The 20,825-nt window shown below is 51.2% G+C and overlaps 1 protein-coding gene across 2 annotated transcripts in view; it reads left to right on the forward strand.

Moving 5' to 3' along the window:
* The window catches only part of ALPK3 (alpha kinase 3), a 32,893-nt gene extending 12,317 nt beyond the window's left edge, over nucleotides 1-20,576 (forward strand). For both annotated transcript variants that reach the window (XM_059858070.1, XM_059858071.1), the window contains 12 exons: nucleotides 724-845; nucleotides 7,305-7,422; nucleotides 8,475-9,459; nucleotides 12,908-14,750; nucleotides 15,645-15,792; nucleotides 16,865-16,992; nucleotides 17,253-17,288; nucleotides 17,406-17,680; nucleotides 18,005-18,093; nucleotides 18,329-18,546; nucleotides 18,743-18,791; nucleotides 18,957-20,576. In XM_059858070.1, the coding sequence (XP_059714053.1) occupies nucleotides 724-845; nucleotides 7,305-7,422; nucleotides 8,475-9,459; nucleotides 12,908-14,750; nucleotides 15,645-15,792; nucleotides 16,865-16,992; nucleotides 17,253-17,288; nucleotides 17,406-17,680; nucleotides 18,005-18,093; nucleotides 18,329-18,546; nucleotides 18,743-18,791; nucleotides 18,957-19,278 (4,333 nt within the window). In that variant the 3' untranslated portion in view covers nucleotides 19,279-20,576. The remainder of the gene's footprint in view (nucleotides 1-723; nucleotides 846-7,304; nucleotides 7,423-8,474; nucleotides 9,460-12,907; nucleotides 14,751-15,644; nucleotides 15,793-16,864; nucleotides 16,993-17,252; nucleotides 17,289-17,405; nucleotides 17,681-18,004; nucleotides 18,094-18,328; nucleotides 18,547-18,742; nucleotides 18,792-18,956) is intronic.
* Nucleotides 20,577-20,825: the final 249 nt, after the last annotated feature.

Here is a 20,825-nt window from a genome sequence, read left to right on the forward strand (position 1 = left end):
CTCTTGAGCATTACAGATTGCACTGTTAGGATAGTTCTGGCTATTTGAGTGTCCCAGCATGAACTTCAAGGCCAGAGCCTGAACTCCTGGAGTAGGGAGTGTGAGTGCCTACCTGCAGCAGTAAGGGGTTAAACTGGGAGTTCTTTCCCAGCTAATTCCTGGGTTCAGAAAGCTGCTAGCCAGACTGAGATCTTCCTCAGTGAGCTGTCCCATAGCTGGCAGCTTTTCTTCATTCTAAGAGGGCTGCTGTGTTCAGGAGACATGTGCAATTCACACTTGGTCTGAATGACACAAATTACTCACAAATAAAAGAAAATCTCAGTGAACAGAACAATTCTTGAGACATTTATGGTTCAGAACTGGGAATTGACTTTGTTAGGTGGAGCTCTGAGCTTGCTGGCTGGCTAAAGAGATGTTTTGGTATGATCAAGAGCCAAAATGGGTCTTCATTCATCCAGTGGGTCAACATCCATTGCCCTGATATCCCTAAGAGCTAAGACAAGGGAATGGCTCCCAAATGTCACTTTAAATTGGCAGTCATCTTAGGAGAGAGAAATCAGTCCAATGCCCTGGCATTGGACTGGGCTTGTGAGCAAGTGTAGGGATGATGGGAGGGAAGAGGGCATGGACAATGAGAACACAGGCTGCTGAGGTGAGACAAAGGTGGACCCTTTGATTTTTCTGGTGCTTTTATCTCTAAGAAATGCTTCTTGAATCTTCCAGGAGCACCTTCTGCGCAATCATTTCTCAGCTGACGGAGGAAACACAGCCACTATTTGAAACCACTATCAAATCCCGTGCTGTGTCCGAGGACTCTGATGCTAAATTCACGTGCATAGTGACAGGTAACAGTGTCTTCAGTGAATAACCTGGTCCTGCCTCACCTGCTGGACTTGTGCCAGTTAACCTCTGCAGCAAGGATAACAAGCCCACCACAAGCAGAGGTTCAGCAATTGCATGGTGATTTTAGCTTCAATTTAAGGGAGGTGGGAAACACCTGAGTGTGTAAAGAGGCAAAAGCATAAGCTAACATCTCAAACAAGGCAAATGAAGGACCAGAAAATGGGATATGATGGTTACTGCTTGGACCAGCTACATTTTATTGTCCTAATCTCTGCTTCTCTAATCCTGGCCTCCATAATTTAGGAGTGTGCAGTTTTGAAGACTAAGGCTCTCCTGCTGGAACCAGTACTGCTGGCTGTAGATGGTTAGAGAACAGCTACATTTGTATCAGTGATGAACTTCTGTGTCTGTCAACATCTGGAATAAAAGCTGGTTGCTGTCCAATGAGCTAAAATCTCCCCTTGGGCAGGAAGGGGTTAAGTCAAGAAGAGGAGGGAGAAGCCAAAAAAGAAGGCTGGTGCTAAGGCCTTGTGGCATGGCAGCACATTGGTGTAGAGGCAAACAGCTCCTTTGCTGATGAGATTTTGTTCTTTAAATATGGAGACTCTAAAACCTCTTCTCTCAGTGTACTTGTTAACAACTCCATGATCCTTCCTGACCTCACTAGTATTAATTACTTCAAGAGGTTACTCAGTGAGAGACACAAACAAGTTTGTAAGTTCTGGAAGGAGGAGAGTATATCCAGTGAAAGCTTTCCTAAGGAAATCTGGTTTGCTGTTGGAAACAGGCTAGAAATAAGGAAGCACAGTCTCAGTCCCTCTGAGAACTGCCAGCTATGAATTCTTGGCTTTTCTCTCATGGATTCTCTTGTTCTGAAGGCTGACTTTCTGAACTTGCAGGGGTACAACTGATGGATTGATTTTATTAAGGCTTAACTTCAGCAGACCCCTTCTTGCTGCTTCTGGAGCCAAAGGGCATCTCTGCTAGGAGATGCCTCCAAACCACTTTATTTGGGGAGTCATTAGAAGGCCTCTTCTCAATTTCAGTTTTCTGAAAGCAAAAGCTTGACATATTGTGCAGTACCATGGAACATGCCATTCTGCAAGTGTTAGAGGTGAGAAAATATTTAGTTGTGTTGGGAAATATAGAGTAAAAGTCCTGGCTTATCTCACTGGCTTACATCTCCACCAGCTGCACCTCTGGGGTTGATGGTTCCTTCTAACAAATTCCATCTCTTTGTGGTATGTTGCACCGTGCAGAAAACCTGACCTGGTACTGGCCTCATTTCCTGCTCAAGTGTAGGAAATTGTCAGTTTCAGTCTCTTTCATCATGTGTCAAGATATTTTTGTGCTTGGTAAACTGGGTTGGGGAGATGCCTCTATGCACTTAGAAATTTTCATGGAAACGTTTTTAAAATCATCCTTGGACCACCTTTGCCAGATGGGCATCTCCTGTATGTGGTCCTGTGGAGTGCTTTAGGAGCTCAGGATCTCTTTGGGAGAGAGGGGCAGGAGGTGTAGAGCACACCCTGGCTGCAGAGTCTGCTTGGTAGTTCAGGTATCTTGCCCTGCCGTGATGTTTGTGTTCAACTGGGAGGCGTTGCTGGGAGCAAGGAAATGGCAGTGACATCCCTGGCCAGTGACCAGCGTGGAACCAGTTCAGTCCCAGCACTGTGGCTGGAGTCCAGGGACACTGATGGAGGCAAAGGGCAGACAGTCACCTGCTCCTGTTTTGACGGTCAAGCCGCAAATATGGATGTGTGACCTACAATAGCATCTTACTTCTTTTTTTTTTTTTTTTTTGCTGCTTCTTCACCAATAATGAGAGTTGTGGGCTAGTCCCACATCTGGGAATACTTGGACTAGGACTTGCTGGGCCTGTCCTAGGAACATAGAAGGATGCAAGTGTTTGAAGAACCGATTTCCAGAATGTGATGAGTGGTACAGGCAGGAAAAAAGCAGGTCAGGCAGAGGCAGATTCCTGTGTGTGGAGGCACAAACTTTCCTTTCCTCCTGATGCCTAGTTCAGCCTGCTACTGGTGTCCCTGCTATGTGTGATTTGATTTTTTTGGGTCAGATCCTGCATCAGTTATGAGATGTTTTCTTTTTTCAGACAAAATTAGTTTCATCCTTTGTTCTCTAAGAGATGTGAAAAAGGAAACAAGAACATTTCCATTTACTGTGCAGCTTCATCCCACATCTCTGCACCAGGTGCTTTCCTTGCTGGGTCTGTCAGGACTTCAGGGTCTCAAGGGTCGTCACAGCTCATTTGCAGTGAGTGGATATTGGGCTTCTCTCTTCAGAGTGGCCCTCCATGGAGGTGCTGCCACAAGGATTTTCCAGCTTTTTAGTTGCTTCTGTGCAGCATTGCCTGGGAAGGAGACATGTCAGCTGATGAAATGAGGGAAGTTGGACGAAGAGGCCTAGGTCTCTGGCTGCTTGTTAGGGAATAGTCCTGCCAGGACAGGTGATGGCTGGATCTAGCCAAGACCATTTGTGTCAGCAGCAGCCCACTGTTGTACAGCTGCCTCTTCAGTGCCATTTCAGCCCTCCTTAGCCAAGTTCAACCCCTCTGATCTGGCTTCACAAATCATTGTCTCAGGAGCTTGATCCCATCACTGCCTCCATGGTTTTATTGCAGAGTACAGAGGGGAGAGGGCTCTGCCCATGCCTTGGAGAAGAGAGCTGGGGTAAGGGTGAGTAGACAGCCACATACTTATGGATGCAGTTTTTAATCAGGTTAAAGGAGTTCCACTTGCTGCATTTGTGGTGACTCCCTGAGGGAAGTGTTTGAAGGGTGAGACTGAAGTGCTTGGATGAAGAATGTCTGGAGACATGCAGGGGCTGTGAGAGGGGTTTGGGGATGGGATAGTGACTACAAGAGCACAGAGTAGGCTGCTGGGAGATGAGGAGGTTTGGCTTTGGGGCCAAGGACAAGGGAAGGATGGTGAATGAGCACTGGCATGGGGAGATACTGCCCTTAGTATCTGTCCCTCCTGTCAGCATTGCTAGAAGCTTCCTTGTCCTTGTGTGCTGGGGGGGTTTAAATCCATGAAGCCAGGAAGGATAACGTCTTACCAGGAATTGTATTCCCAAGACTGTTGAAGCCCCTACTCTATGTAGCTTGTGTAAAGCAGAAACTGTGGATATTGTTTGATGGTTCTAAACTCTTAGCACCTTCCAAAGTTTCAGAAGACTTACCCCCCCTTTCCCCCCACCCCCTTTCCTGCCCCTCCCAAAAAAAAAAAAAAAATAGAAAGCAACTTGAAACAGAGTTTCTCTGGGTGATTTTAGATAGATATATTCAGAACTGTTTTGGATAGATATTTTAAGAACTGTTTTGGTTACAGCCACTAAGCTTTGAAGACTTCTCAGATTTCGACAGTTTTCAGAAAAAGAATGTTTGATCTAAACCTGACAATCTCCATGAAAAAAATATCCTTGCTCTGAAAAGTCTCCAGGATGCTGTGGTGGCTGGCCATCACGCTGGAGAAGTGCTGCTGGCAGACACACACACATGCTGAGGATGTGGAGTGGGTGGCTGCTGTTGCCAGGGCTGCCCGGCCCCGCTCTGTCTGCAGCTGTGGGGTTCTGCACGGGGGGGCTGCATCAGGGGCAGGTCTGGGAAGGATGAGTGTGGATCTGTGAGTGTGTCAGGGTGTCTCCTGCTAAGGGTGGGCATCTGGTGCCCGTGGATGGAACCCTCATCCCACTGGGCAAGCTGTGGATGCTGTGCCTGCAGGGGATGTACCCTGCCGGGAATGATGCCTGACTCCTCTTCCCCCCACCTTGGACTGGGGGAATTTATTCACTCAGCAGCCCAAAGATGGATGTCAGCAGCATCAGCAGCAGCTCTCCTCCCTGTGCCAGGGAGACTCATCCCTGCCCAGGCATCTTTCCATCTTGTCTCTGATTACAGCCCCTGGGAAGGGATGGATGATATTTGGACAGGCAGCTGAGGTCACTGTACCTGCGTGGGAGGTGGGAAGCCTTTCAGCATCCGCCTGCCTGCAGACTGGAGTTCCAGCCAGAGCTTGCCTGCTGCTCTCTTGGGCTGCAGGCGACACCGTGCTGTGTGAGCTGCTCCTGGCACTGGGCTCTCATGGCCATGGCTCCTCAGAGGGAGCAGGCAGCCTCAAGGACACAAGTGCTACAAGTCAAAGGGAGTTGAAGCTTAGCAGGAGGAAAAGCCTTTCCTCGAGCCACTGCATAATGATGGAAATGGCAGCTCTTTCCGGCAGATGTCAGCTGGGAATAGAAATCATCTGTGGAGGCCACGGCGGGGGGGACATCACAGAGCTTCTTGGAAACTATCTGCTGTCACTTCCCAGAATGAAGGGCTGTGATTGCTGTTTCTTAGGGTGTCAGGAAAATCTACCTGCCAGCTCCCTGCAAGAGGGACTGTGGGGGTCTTCTGAAGATCTTGCTTGCAGAACAGCTCTTGGGAAGGGTTGGATTGCTCTGGGCAGAGTATGAGCTTGTGTATGGAAATTGTTTTGGTCATTTCTGGAGCAGAAAGAATTCACCACAGGCTCATTCAGCCCAGGCTCCTGCTCCCAATATTTATTATTTTATGAAAAATATAAGCAACAGTCAATCCCTGATGATCCCATCACTGGAATGCTCTCATAGCTTTCTCCAGTTTCCAGTTCAGGGCTCATTTTCTTCAGCCACAAGTACCTGAGGGCTTTGCATGTCTCTAGAAACTGGTTTGGGGGGTCAGGGCGGCAGCAAGGAACGGGCTGTGACAAGAGTGGGGCAGAGGGGGAGGACAGAGAGCCTTGCAGGAAGGGTGTTGGGAGAAAGTCATGGCTTGGCTTCCTGTAGAAGAGGAGAAATGAGGCACTACCCAACAGAAAGCCAGAGCTGCTGATGGCAGCAGTGGGTGGGGATTGAGGCAGCAAAGCATGTGGGAGATGTACAGACAGTGTGGATGGAGAGGGGGAATGCTGGGGCAGTGCAGAGTAAGAGACCTTAGAGAAGAGGGAGCAATAGGGTAAAATCCAGTTTGTGAGGTGTCTGGGCTATGGGGGTTGATGCTTCTCATAGAGGAGAACAGGAAAGAAAAGCTGCTGAGACTTACCTTCCCAGCCCAGTGGACTAAATCCCTCGAGGAGCCAGTGGACACTGAGGAGCCACCACAGGCAAGAGGTGGGGACAGGGGAGCCAAAGCAGTACAGGAGGAGAATTGGCATATGCTGCTTTTCTGGGCAAAGGCATATTGGATTGGCCAAAACCTGGGTGAATTCCTGCTGATGAGTCTCTGCTTCTGGACTCTCAGTCTGCTCTAGGACCTTCATGAGAGCAGGAGTAAGCTGGGCTCAGGCATTGCTATGGGCTGACAACATCTTTGGCTGGTGCAAGGAGGACAGTTGAGGTCCTGGTTGGCCTTGAAACCTGTGGCTTTCTATCCAGAGAGCACCTTGTCCCTGCTTTCTCATTACTCCAGAGCCATTGGGTTGGGACCCTTTGGATATTCCTGAAAAGCCCTCATCAGCCCCATGCCTGGGATGTTCATGGGAACTGACCCTTGCTGCATTCTGGGGTGCTGTGGGTGATCCTTGGGGTCTGGTGGAATTGAGGAGAGTGCTGGACTCCTTCCTTTGGCCCCACATGAAGCCTGCAGAGACATTTGCAGCAGATAAGCTCCTGAGCCATGGGCTGTAGCCGAGGCAGATGTGATGATTGAAACGTTCATCCCATGCCCTGGACGTCAGCTTGGCTTGGTGGTGAACCCTGAGTGAAGTGCAGGAACCCCTGCTGGCTCCTGGCTTGAGCAGTCTTTGTATGAAAACTGCACTTAATCTGAACTAGAGCTGCTCTCAGTGAGCTGGGAAGGCTTTGGCTAGCACTGGTCCATATGGGACTCACATGCTGATCCAACACCTCTGCAAGTGGTGGGGAACGTGGCTGTGTGCCCAGCCAGCCTGCCAGCCAGCCAGTCACGCACATCATGATGTCATTCTACTGAAAAGGCAGGTGACATCTGTTGTCAAGTGACATTTGTAGGACACTGAGCTGTGATGCAATCAAGGTTGTTTCTGTTCAGTGGAAAGTTTCGGATCAGCTTACAGGCTGTGACACTGTGCAAAATGCTGCGAGCTCCATGGAGGGGCCTGTTCTCCAACCATAGCCTTGGCCTCATCAGAACATCCCTGTTAACATAAAAGTGACGGCATGCTCACCTTCTCCCAGACAGTGTTACAGGAGACAAGCGTGTGATCCACTCCCTCTGTTCAGGAATGAAGTGCTGGGATTTTTTTCTCAAAAATAGCCCTATTCCTAGGAGTGATAAAAGTCTGAGATAAGCCCATTAAGTTTCCACTGTTTCTGTTGTGCCATTTAGGAATGTGGCGAGCCCAGAATAGCATCTGCCCTGGTGTGCTGCTGCTGATACCATGCTGTCTGTGCTTCTGTGTGGAATGTTTCACTCTCTGATGTTGCTTCCACGTCCTCTGCAGGGTACCCACAGCCCGAGGTGACGTGGTACAAGGATGATGAGGAGATGGATCGCTACTGTGGCTTACCCAAGTATGAGATATTCCGTCATGGAAACCGCCACACCCTGCAGCTCTACAAGTGAGTAAAGGAGCTGGAGAGTGCCTGGCTTTGCTGATGAGAGCTCTGAGTGTGTACTCAGTGGCTGGATAAGCTGTCAACAGTGATAGACCCCCCAGCACTTGGCTGGCCCCTTCTGCTCCCCACTGTGAGTTCACAGCTGGCCCTTCCCCTCCAGTTGTGGCTCACCAGTCACACCAGTATGAGATCCATTACTGCATCCAGGGATAGTTGCCATGCTGGAAGCAAGAGGAAGGGAATAAATCCCTTTCTCTGGAGCCTTTCAGTGCTGAGCATTAGGGATGACAAAAATCATCCCTAATGATTTAAGGATGATGAGCAAGGGGAAAACACTATCTGCCTCCAAGATAATGGTCCAGGGAATCAAGTTTCTGGAGAGCCAGGTGCACCTTGTCCCCAGCAGGCACAGACCTGTCACACCTTGAGTCCTGGACTTGGGATGTCAGACAGGTGTGGCACTGACTGAAAATGCAGAATATCACTGTTGCTGATAGTCCTGCCATCCTTGTGCTTCTGGCCTGAGCTTTTCTGCTCTCCCAGCTGTGCTCTCGGTGTCCATCAGAGGCTGGCTCACCTCTTCCAGGAGCAGGGATCTCTGTGGATCAGGTGTCCTCAAGGGGTGACAATAGGGATGCAGGCATGTACTTGTGCTGGTGCCTGTGACAGGGTGGGAAGACTTTGGTAATATGGTAGGGTGGAGGAAGAATAGGAATATCTTGTGGGCTGTGTAGAGCTGAGAGGAAAAGATCCTGCAGAGGACTCTGACCAAGAACAGTTGGGAAGCATGATGCTGTCTGTTCCTCTTCCATCACAGCCCTCATACCAGAGTTGCAGGCCAGGGTGGAGCTTGAACAAATTTATCATAAAACTTGTTAGTTTGTTAGTGTTAAGAGCAGGCAGAGCCAGGGTGGGATGCCAGCCCAAGGCCTCCAGATGTCCTGTGGGCACCTCGTGGGCCACATCTTCTGGAGATGGAGAACATGCATGCCTGTGCCTCCAGTGGGCATCCTGAGGAGGATGGGTAGGTCTCACACACAGCTTTTGATTTCCAGGTGCCGAGAAGAGGATGCAGGCATTTACCAGGCCTCAGCTAGAAATAACAAAGGCATCGTGTCCTGCTCCGGTGTGCTGGAAGTGGGAACCATGACGGAGTTCAAAATCCATCAGAAGTGGTTTGACAAAATCAAGAGAAAGGCTGAAGAAAAGATGCAAGAAATAGAACAAGGCAAGAAACGAGGAAAAGAAAATGTGGAAGTGGAGAAGTTGCAAGGAATGAGCCCTGAGCGGCTCCAGAGGAAGCGGAGGCTGGCTAGAGATCAGAATCTCCGGTCAGGAGACTCTTCGTGGGAGAAGGAAGACACAGCAAAAGTGCACGTGGCAGATTCACAGTCCAGGTTACACAAGGATATTGCTGAGGCAAAGGAGCAGCCAGGCTTCCCAAACAAGCTGGTGGCACCTCTGAAAGCAGAGGTGACCACCAATGGAGATGCCACTTTGGAAAGTGGGGAGGAGAACGGGAACAGCTTTCTCACGTACATCTATGAGACAGTGGAGGACTTGGCGACCAAGCCAGGGGCAAAAGACTCTGCAGCTAAAAAGAAAAAGAAGGTGGAGGCTCCTTCAGCACCAAAACAGGACATTTCTAAGCGAGAAGAAAGTGGGAGAGACAGGGCCAATCAGTCTTCAAATCCCAGGTTTGCTCCTCCTGTCCCCTTACGCAGGAATGCACGTTTGCGAGCAGCAAGTGATCAAGAAGTGGAAACCAGTCCAAATCTCAAAGAGCCTGGGAAAGCTGTGAAACAGGACATTAAACCTAATGATGACATGTACTTCTCTTTAAAGGACATGTATTTTGATAAGCAAGTGAAGCCAGTGGCAGGGAAGGAGGAGGTGGGAGCCAAGGATGAGGCCGGGAGTCAGGCTCCCCTGCAGCCTGTGGCAGCCAGCAGCCAGACAGAGGATGCTCCACTGGCCTCTCAGAGGTTGGAGGGCCAGAGAGGCCAGCAGCAAGAACAGAAGTTGGAGGGAAACAAAGAGGTAACTAGGAGGGACAGCAGCCAATGTAGGGGGTGGCAACAAGAAAATATCTGTGCTGTGCATTTGTGTTGTGGCCCTGGGCCTGGGAGGCTGCGTGTACACCACGGGTTCTGCTGCCGAGGCTCCTCAGGTCTCCACTGGTAAAAGCACCCAGAAGGGCTTTTTGGATTTTGTGAGCCTACACAGCAGAGCTTCCACCCCATCTCCAAGCAAATGTCAGCTGAGGTTGTGAGAGATGTAAGTCGGGGCCATTCGAGCAGCTGGTCCTGGTGGCCTGGGGCTCTCCGGTTTAATCAGCAGGCTGACCTCATGCGGAATGTTTTCAGATCAGGTCGGCAGGGAGCACTGAATGGGTATTTATAGCTGGGAATGGGTGCCTTGTGATGGCATCTCTTCAGTTTAACAAGGGAGCTTTAGTTAAGGAGCCCCCCATGCAGATGAGGTACATTGTGAGCTGCACCCTCGGGGCCTCGAGTTTTGTTTACAGTGCAACGTGTATACAGTAGGTCTGGACTATTTTTTTCACCCATCCCTGTTGGGAAAACTCTGTTGGGAGACTCGTTGTGGTGGTGATGAAGTGCTAGGGCACAGCACCTGCTTCTGACCCTCAGAGCATCTCTTAGTCAGTTGCTATTTTTGTCACTTAACCTGAAGTATTTGCCATGAAAGTATTAGACTGGAAGCTACCCGACTATTTTCCCCCCATTTTTCTTTAATGACCTCTTCTGTCCTAAAGGATTTCTCTGAGTCCAGTTTGCAGGTGCTGTCAGGATCTGGAGTTTGGGCTGTGGTAGGTGCACACTTTCAGCAAAGACAAGGCTCTGGGTGCAGCATGTCTCACTTGGTAGGTAATGCACATATTTCAGAATGTGGAAAAATCCACAATGCATAAGGGACTGAGGGGTGCTCCAGTGGGAAAAAAAATCCTTTCTTTCTCTCTTAAATTTCGTTAGCCATTGGTGGGTGCAGCTTTGCTGGTAAGAACTTGCTGTGTTATTCAGTGCACACCTGGTTTCTGGCCTTGCTGCTGCACAGTGCTATGAACTCATCTTCAACCTGACCCACCAGTGTCACATACTGCTGCAGAAATTATTGCTGTTCAGGCCAGCCCATGGCAAAGCCATTTGTTTCTCCCCTCTGTGCTCATTTTAACAACTCTGACTCTCAAAGTAATGTAAAAATGCTGGTGTGCAGCAGGCTTGGGCTGTCATCTCTGAGCCTTTGACATGCATCAAGATTTTTTTCTCTTTAAAAGCCCCACTCACAGAGGGAAAACTGTGACTTGTCAGCTGGTGTGCCTTTGAGGAGACAAAAGGGAATGCTTCTGATTTGAATTTGAATGCTTCAGCTTGTTGGTGCTGCTGGGGAAAGTCCTCAAGCTTTTGTGATAGCAAATAAGCTGATTTAAAGCCTTTAAGGTGGATTCCAGGCATGTTTCAGGATATTTTCACCCCTCAGGACAGGGGTTACTGGTCTATTTCTTTTTTATTTTTTCTCTTAAAAAAGAAAGGTCATAGGTGAGTGTTTTCCTAGCCTTGGGACATAGCTGGGCCTTATGCTCAAGTCTTCTGAGCTGGATTTATCTGTAGCAAAATGCCAGACTGTACCCAGACTCCGAACATCGTCCTCTACAAGAGCAGAGAAGAAACTAGTTTTACATGGTAATCACTCTTGCCTAAATTTTAAACTGATTATTTGATTATATTTCTTGAATTTTAAGGGTAGGAATAGCCTCTATTGAAGGGTGCTTCCCCCACCCTTCAATACTCATGTTGCCCTAACAATTAGAGAAGGACTTTGAAAAAGGGCATGGAGTAACAAGCCAAGGAGGAATGGTTTTCTACTGTCAGAGGGCAAGGTCAGATGAGATATGGAAAAGAAATTCTTGGCTGAGAGGGTTGTGAGGCCCTGGCACCAATTGCCCAGAGCAGCTGTGGCTGCTCCATCCCTGGAAGTGTTCCAGGACAGGTTGGATTGGTCTTGGAGCAACCTGGGATAGTGGAAGTTGTCCCTGCCCATAGCAGGGAGTGGAATGAGATGGGCTCTAAGGTCCCATCCAGCACAAACCATTCTATTTATTTGCTTGGGAAAGGGCTTACTGAGGGAATGGTGCTACCTTTCCTATATTTCCCAAGCCACCCAATGAAGCAAAAGCAGCACAAAATAGAGGTCTAAGTGCCAGAGCCCTCCTTTCCCATGGCGTTCATTTTGTGGGGCTTAACACTCAAGTCAGGAACCTCAGAAGAAAATCCTTAGCAGCAGATTCTCCAGGGTGGAAGGAGGTCCTGTGATATTTTCAGGGTCCCCAGATGAGGGAAGGAAGTGATGAATCTGACTCCATGTTCTTAGAAGGCTGATATGATATGATATATTATAGAATGCTATACTAAACTATACTAAGAGAAAGGATACAGACAGAAGGCTAAAAGATAATAAAGAAAAACTTGTGACTCTCTCCAGAGCCTTGACACAGCTGGACTGTGATTGGTCATTAAGTTAAGACAATTCACATGTTGGATAAACAATCTCCAACCACATTCCAAAGCAGCAAAACACAGGAGAAGCAAATGAGATAATATTGTTTTCCTTTTTCCCTGAGGCTTTTCAGCTTCCCAGGAGAGAAATCCTGGGCAAAGAGGATTTTTCAGAAAATCTGATGGTGACAGGGTCCCATTGTGGGCATGCCCTGTCCCCGTGCCATTGTCCTGGTGATGCTCTCAGAGTGTGCACCACGGTATCGCTGCCTCCCCTACAAAAATAGACTGTGCTCCTTGGCTGGAGGATTTGGGCAGTTCTCCTCAGGATAAAGCTTGGCCATCACAGCAGGCAGCTCGCTGACACGTCTGCTGGGTGCAGCTGCGGTCGGAAACATTTGAGCTTCCCAAACGTCAGAGAAACAGAATGGTTGAATAGTGCTGATAACTTCAGGGTGTACGGTTTCCCTATAAATCATTTGGGCAGCCTCATCCTGATAGAGTGTGACATGCCAACTGCCCCATCTCACAGTGCACATTGGGGAGCACTCAGTCTTTAGAGACATCAAGGGAATTATGCAAGGTGTCAGCAGTGGCTGGTAAAAATGGGAAAGTTTCGCTCTTTGGGAAGGCAGGGAGTCAGAGGAGATTGGATTAAAAGCCACTGACTGATTTAAAAGGCAGATCTCTTGCCTCTGTGCACAGCAAGGGTGTTGAAAGGCAGAAGGGCTGGAACTGATTAAAAGAAGAAACATTTTGTACAGCCTGACAGGTGGGACTCACTCCTGTGGGATGATGGTGAAACCAGAAGACCCTGGATGACAGGGTAACACTGATATCAGGATAATTCCCATGATTCAAGAAGTTGGGCAGTGCTGTATGGTACAGGTGGCCCACAAGTATGACTGCACAGACCCAGGCAGTAACATGATGCTAATTTCCTTCCTTTTTTTTTTTTTTTTTTTTTAAACTAGGTTGCAGCAAGAGTTGGACAGTCTCCTGGTAGCCTAAAGCATTCAGTGTCCAGTCCAACCGAAGAGGCCAGTCAGCAAGCCAGTAAGCTAGAGGAGGTCAGGAAAGAGGTACCTGTTTGCCAGGAAACCAGGGGAGCTGTGAAAAGGACAAATCCTCGGTTTAGGCCTCAGGAGCCACCAAAGCCACCAGCACGTTCTCCAGACCATGTACAGTCTGGCAAGGAGCACCCACCCCCCAGGAAACAGGCAGAAAGACATTCCCGTGCTCTTGAGGACAGAGAGACTCAGCAAGGACTGTTAAATCAAGAGAACAAAAGCCAAGGTGGGGAAGAGTCATTGCTAAAGAATTTGACTCCTCCAGAATGTGGAGAAAACACTCCTCTTGAACAAATCCCATGTCAGACAGTCAAGGATGGGAAGAGCAAAGAGGCAGGAGCAGAGCTGTCTGGGAGCCATCCTGATGTGAGGACAGGAGGGAGTGATGCAGCAGAGCCATGTCTTGGGGCTGTGCACAGGGAGGCAGGAGGGGCACCTTTGGGCCATCAGAACACCCAAAATGAAACAGCAGCTCCTGCTTCAGTTCCTCTTGTCAAGGAAAAGCCACTTCCTGCTCCCGCAGTGAGGCCATCAGGGGCTCAGGAGGCAATGCTGGCGTCTAACAGAAGCCCAGGGATGGAGGCCACTGCAGGAGAGGTCCTGTCTGGAGCCCAGCTGCTGCCTCCTGCGAGAGGAGAAACAGAAATCACAACGACAGATGGATCTGTCCCACGAGAGATGTTTTCAGCCATCACTTCAGAGGAGGAGAATGCCAAGCCAGTGCCCATGGGACCTCAAGGGAAGGAGGGAGGACTCCTGAGAGCCACAGCTCCATGCCAGGAACCAGCAGCATCTTCAGGGATTTGGGAAGGAGTCTCTGAGGTTCAGCCACAGGTACCGCTGGTTCTGCCCGGCTCTGAGAGATCTCAGGAGATGTCTGTGGAGGAGAAAATGCAGCACAAAAACCTGGTTTCCTCCTTGAAGAACTACCTGCTGCTACTTCTAAAAATGTCAGATAGCAGTAAGGATGCCACAAAAGGGGACACTGACTCTGGGGACAAGGAGCAGCCAAATGCAGGGGAAGGCATGATCCCAGAGATAGGCATTGCTGGCCTTAGCCCTCGCACCTCAAGGAAAGTTTTGGAAAAAGTACAAAACAACCAACTCTTCCAGACAGCTGAGAACTTGCCTCTGACCCCCAGGACATCCAGACGGATCACGGGAATGATTAATGAGGAATTTGTTACCAGCCAGGAGATGCTGGCTTGCAGGCCTGTGCCACCAAAGAGACGCACCTGGGGGGCTCCTGAGGCCGAGGGGCCGCCCCCACTCTCAGTCCCCTCCATCGTGGTGGGCAGCATGCCCACAGCTGGAGAGGCTCCTCATCTTTCTGATTTGCCTCTAGTGAGCTCTGAAGAGAGCCCTGCTGCCCCTCTGGCAGTGCTACCTTGTGCCACACCAGAAGAGCTCGCTTTGGGGGCCCGGCGCAAAATATACCTGCCAAAACCCAAACAGGTGGGGGTGGAAGAGGAGGCGACCCCAGAGAGCCTGGGCCACACAAGAGGTCTGACTGTTTCACCACGGCAGTCCAGGAAGAATGCATCCCTGTTTCATTCTCCTGCTCCAGCTCCATCCTCTCCCTCAGAGCAGTGCTCTCCAACCCTCATGAGGAAGATGGCCACGTTGGAGGTTCCTAAGCTGTACGAGGAGCCTGCAGGTGACACCGGTGGTGACGAAGAGGTCCCTGGAGATGCTAAGCCAGAAGCACAGCCAGCAGAGTCACAGAGTACTAATAACCCCTTTAAAGGTGAGGGAAGAGAGAATCCCCATGAAGCTCATTCCCTTGTTGCCTACACAGGGAGCCAGTAATAGTCAGCTGGGGCCACATGAGTTTTGTACATTTGTAGGGTTTTCAGCGTCAGCCTTTGGCTGTGTGAAAGCCAAAAGTCTCTCCCAAGACTTCTATCCCAGTGCAGGGAGGGATGAGGAATGCAAGAGGCAGCGTTCTGACACTGGTTGTCTCTTACAGCCTGGGCTTCCCCAGCCCCAGGGATCATAGAATCCTCTTGGTTTTGGTCTCTGTGTTCTGGGCCTCATCAAGCCTGATGCTGGTTGGGGATCCTGAGCTACCTGGTTCAGTGTAAAGTGTCCCTCCTCATGGCAAGAGGGTTGAAACGAGATGGTCTTTAAAGTCCCTTCAAAACCAAACTCTGATTCCATTATTCAGTGGGCATCACAGGGCACACACTCCTCTTCCACATCTGTGGTCAATGCTAATTTGATTCCTTGTGGCATTGAATTAAAAAAGGCATAATCCTGGGGTTGAAGGAACCAGGTGATACTCTCACAGAAATCAGCACCCTTGCAAAGTAAGGGTAACCACGATAAATCCCTACTTCAGTAGATGAATATTTGCTCCAATATTCCATAGTGGTTTTCTGCCTTCTCTCTGGCCAAGAGGGAAGGCAGAAAATACCCTTAATGGGTATTGCAGTGCTGCAGTGTTGAGCAAATTTGTATCACTTGTATCCCATCTCTTTATCCCAGTGGAGCTCTGAGACCTTCCCTGGGAAGGCAGTGTTACAGTGCTGACATACACATGGTGCCCAAAGCCCTGAGCAGCAGTGTGGGTGTAGGCTGGCTGTCCCCAGAGCTGCACCCAGCACTCTGTGTCTCACCACCCATCTTTTTGCACCCTTAGCTCCACAGGTGGTCCGCAAGATCAGGGCAGAACAATTTTCTGATGCATCAGGAAACCTGAAACTTTGGTGCCAGTTCTTCAATATATTGAGTGATTCCAAGCTGACGTGGTACAAGGACGAGATCCCTGTAGCTGAAGCCCAAAGGAGGTAACCTGTCAGTTCCACATTGTCACCTGTCACATCCTGCTCCTTGCCTTGCCTGGGGTGAAGGTGCCCCTCTTGCTAAGGCAGCATGGGAAGCTCAGTGCATGGCACAGTACATTGTGCACTTGATCTTATCAGTGCTCACAGAGGGAAGGATTGCCCAGATGGGGAGTTGCTGACAAATTTATCTTATTGATGCTCCCATCTGGAGTGTCTGCTTTGGGTACCCAAACCTTGGGGAGGGTAGAAAAGGTGGTATGCCCATCACAGAAATCAAGAGCTGGACGTGGACTGCAAAACTGGGATGCCAGAGAATCCACGTGAGGGTGGCAGCCTCCCAGCAGAGCTGGTAGGGTCTTCCATGCAACCACCACTGGGAAAAAGCAGCTCTGGGTGTGCCCTCTCTATCCTTTGGCACTGCCCTTGCACAGGGATAGTTCATATATTGATAGTGCATATTCAGACAGGTCGGTGGCTGGTTATTGTATCCTTTGGGTCTGCTATGAAGAGCAGCTTGTTCTCAAGCCCAGAGAATTTGTGTAGGAACATCATCCACACCAGTTAAGATTTGTCTGATGCCATTGGTGTCCCCTGAGCTCCCTTTATAATAAGTAGACAGTAAGTTAGGTGATTCTGGGGTAGAAATTGTCTCCTGGGGTAGGTATTTGACCTGGGGGAGATGGGCAGGGGTGGCCATTGCCTTCCAGCAAGCCAGAGGCAGAGCATTCTCAGCCAGTGGGTCTGAGGATGAAGGTCCCACCTCTTCTCTCTGTGAAGCCCTGACCCAGCCTCACTCAGGGACAAATACCTTTATCAGTCTGTAGCCCAATCCCAGCCAGATTTTTCAGGGCTTGTCTGGAGGATAAGCATCTCTGTTAGTACAAACCACAGGGCAGGACTCCTGGTGCTGTGACATGCTGGGGGAGCAGCTGGGCTGCCCTTGGGATGGCTTTGTTTGTAGCCTTCTTCCATCCCCCCAAGGGCAGTATGTTTCTCACCCACAGTGCCTGTCACAGGGCTCCCATGTGGCCCCACCACCACACGGGGATGTGGCCATGCTCCATTTCTTTTCCAGTGCTGGTGATGAGGGCCAGGCAGCTTTGGCTGTTGTGCAGGCATCCCAGAAGGATTGCGGAGTCTATCGGTGTGTGATCAGCAACGAGTACGGCACTGACTCCACAGATTTCCTGCTCAGCCCAGAAGGTGAGGAGCCCTCAGCAGCCTCTCACAGCTTCCTGGGTGTGCCATGGGGCGGTGTGGCCAACTGCAGAGAAGGCTTGGTGCCAGGCTGCACTGGGGGAGCCTTGGCACATTCTGTAACACCACCTCTTGTGAGGTGCTTCTGCCTCTGTGTGCCAACTCATTCCTACCATCCTACCTGCCATCCCTAGTTGTGCAAGTGCATGGAGTCAGGTTGGATCCTGTCAGGACCTTGACACCTCTTTGCTTTCTGTCTCCTCTAGTGTTGTCAGGATTTATCCTGCGGGAAGAGATTGAAGGTAAGGGCCACATGATGAGCTGTGACTCTGCCCCTTGCTGAGTGGGGCAGGCAGCTCTGGGGCAGAAGCAGGACGTGCCCGTGTTGTCCCCCCCTCACCAGCTCTTCCTCCCACCAGTTGGAGAGGAGATCGAGATGACACCCATGGTGTTTGCCAAGGGTTTGGCTGATGCAGGCTATTGGGGGGATAAGCTCTTCGGGCGCGTGGTGAGCGAGGATGTGGAGGTGGGCGCTGGTTTCCTGCGCAAGGCCTGCCGTGCCAGGGCCATTTATGGCCTGGAGCCTGTCTTCGAGTCCGGCCACACCTGCATCATCAAAGTGCACAACTTCATCGTCTTTGGGACCAAGAATGAGAACAGCCTCATCGAGAAGAACTATGATATCACCATCCAGGTGGGTATCCTTCTGGGCCACCATCAACCTTTCTCCCTCCCACCCTCCCCACCTGTGTGTGCATTGGTCCCCAGACAGTCCCCAGCTCTGTGCCCATCTTTGCTATTTCCTTCCACTTTTGAAATGCTCTGGGGTGCTCTAGCCAGGGGGCTGGACACGTCCTTGCCCTTCTTAGTTCCACTCTTCCATCTAAGCAACGTGGAGCTGGTCCGGACTTTCCCATCACCCTTTGACCACCAGGACAAGGAAGCAATTGGCAGTGGTCCCAGGGAGGCAGTGGTGCATGATGGAACAGGTTCTTGACTCTTCTGTTTGCAATTCCAGGAATGTAAAGTCCAAAACTCCAGTCGTGAGTACTGCAAGATCTTTGCTGCTGAGGCACGAGCAGTCCCTGATTTTGGAGCAGTGCCTGAGTAAGTGATGTGCTGCAGCTCTACTGGCTTAATGCCCTGGCAGAGCATTGCAGGGGACGGTGGGAAGCTTCCCTGTGGGTGTTGGGGCATCCCAAAGGCAGTGCACTCTACTCCCACAAATGGAAGGGATACTGGAAGGAGGGCAAAAACTAGGGTTGCAGGCAGTGGTGTGAATCTCCACTTGCAGAGGAGGGAGAGCTCACCATGCTGACATTTTCTGTGAACTCCCACACAGGATAATTCCTCTGTACCTGATTTATCGTCCGGCCAACAACATCCCTTATGCCACAATGGAGGAGGACCTTGGCGGGCCCTGCGAGCAGTACTGTGTCACTGAGAGAGATGGCAGCTTGGTGGCACGAGGCACCTCGGAGATTGTGCTCAAATGCTGCACCTTCCAGCATTGGGTTTACCAGTGGACAAATGGAAACATCCTCGTGACTGACATGGAAGGTAAGGGGATCACCTGTGTGGTGCCCATGGCCCATCACCACCCTTCATCCTGGGAAAGAAAGAAAAGCCCCAGGCTTGCCCTCCTGCCTCTCTCCCACCCCTTGCCATGGAACCCTCTACCCAGGGCAATGACCTGCCCTTGGTACTGGTGGCTGTCCTTCTCTGGACAGAGACTGGTTGTCCTCTTACATTACAGGAGTGGGCTGGAAGTTGACCAACGTGCGGATCGCTACCAACCTGAAAGGGTGAGTGACTTCCAGCTCTGGAGCAGGGTGGCCCTGGCTGTCCCCAGCTCTGCCCCTTACCTGGCAAGGGCCATGGTGGTAACCATGGTCAGGCTCTATCCTCACCTCCCTGCTCTGGTGGGACATCTGGTGCAAAGCAGGAGCTGAGGATAGCTGTGTTGGCAGGTACCAGGGGCTGAAGGAGAGCTGCTTTCCCTCCCTGCTGGAGCAGTTCCCGGCCGCTCACAGGTGCAATCACTACTGCAGCATCCTGGGCCTGAAGATGCTGGAGCCAGCCAAGCCCAAGGGCTCCAAGAGTCCTTGCCTGGGCAGGAAGTCTGCCCAGTCCAGCCCCCAGCTCCAGAAGAAGGTGCTGACAAGTCCTCAGAGCACCCGCAAGGCTTCTGTGAGCCCCAAGAGCTCCCGGAGAGCTGCAGAAACAGGGGAGGCCTCAACAGCCTGCAAACCCAGGTCAGGAGAGAGCAACAGAGCTGGCTGCCCGCAGTAGTCAGAGCTGCTGCAGCTGAGATTCCTGCTCTGGCCCCCAGCCTGGGCCCAGCACATGACCAGTGTGGGAAGGGGAGACCCTGGCAGTGGCCTTCTCCGTGGGGCTCCTGCCCGGCCCGCAGTGCTTGCATTGTGTGGTGTGTGCTAATTGTGAGTGGCTGGGCCGGGGCCACGGGGGCTGTGAGCCACAGGCCACCTCCCCAGTACCTCTCTACAGGAGCTGCTGCTGGAGCCTGTGGGGCCGTGTGCCTCTCCATGCTCGGACTCGCTTTCCTCTCTCAACTTTCCATAGGCCTTCCTTAAGGCAGGGGCAGAGCTTCTCCCTTGAGCTTTGGAGGCTCGAGGGAGAATGTCCTTGCCTGGCTCCCCAGCAAACTGGGAGTCCTGGACACCCTCATGGTTCCCAGCACCTCATGTCCCTCTCTGTGTCCCCATAAAGTGACTGGGCCAAGCCTTGCCAGCGCTGTCAAGGATGAGACCCCCACCAGTGCCCAGGCAGTCCCCAGTGCCCTGGCACACCCTTTTTCCTGCAGAGGGTTCCAGCAGTTGCTGCAGGGCTCCTCTGCTTTGGTGTGGGGCTCTGGGGTGTTGGCTGGTTCCAAGGCAGGGTGTTTGCCACTGGTACCAGCAGCTGCATTGAGATGGGATTTTGCATCCCTGCCTTCCTCTGCTTCCTGGGGGAGTCTCCCACCCCGTTGCTGGGTGGCTGCTGAAGGGGGCCATGCTGCTCTGGATGGTGGCTGGTGCTACGGTAAGGATGCTCTACCTCACATGGGATTCCAGGGAGCAGGGCAAAGGGGCGACTTCCCCTCCATACCAGGCTCCTCTGCCTTGGTACGTGGGGGTGTCTAGCCCACAGGAATTGCTCCTCCTTCCCCCCTGCCATACATAGACCCTGTATGCCCTAGCCCCACAGCACAATCTGGTGCTCAGCATCACCCCTGCTTGGCACATGCTGGACTCCAGCAGCAGCTGGCAGTACCCACTCCAAATCCTGCTACCCCTGACTCGAGGCAGTGATGGACAGGCACAGGAGCTATCTGCTCCATCCATCCTCCATCCCCTTCCTCAGGGCGTTGCAGGAGGGTGCTGGGTGTCAGCACCCTGCAGGATGGGGTCCCAAGCAGTGGCTCAGTGCCTGGTGGAGGGAAGGGGCTTGGCTGGGAGCTTGGCATGCTCTGGGCTCCAGGTTCTTTGTCCTTGGGTGACTGTAAAATACCGATGTACGTAACGCAGCTGTGTTGGGACTGGGTGCTCTCGAGTGCAATAAAGAGAGAAGGACTGGCCTGTTCCCTGGCACTGTCGTCCCTCTGGGAGAGCTGCACGCAGGTACTGTGGGATGTGCTGACTTTATATTTGGGGAAAGGAAACACCTTCAAGCACTGGCTTTACCCCATTCATGTCTCATGGGGGAGAAGAGCCTAAGGCTGGCAGCAGACAGGGGCTCAGCTTGCCCACTGCAGTGGGCATGGGGTACAGCCCCAGCAAAGGACTTTCTGCTGTGTAGGACAGCCATAGTTAGGGGCCAGAAGAGGTCTGAGGGCAAGA

This window comes from Haemorhous mexicanus, chromosome 13 (assembly GCF_027477595.1).
Source record: "Haemorhous mexicanus isolate bHaeMex1 chromosome 13, bHaeMex1.pri, whole genome shotgun sequence".
Classification (NCBI taxonomy): Eukaryota; Metazoa; Chordata; class Aves; order Passeriformes; family Fringillidae; genus Haemorhous; species Haemorhous mexicanus.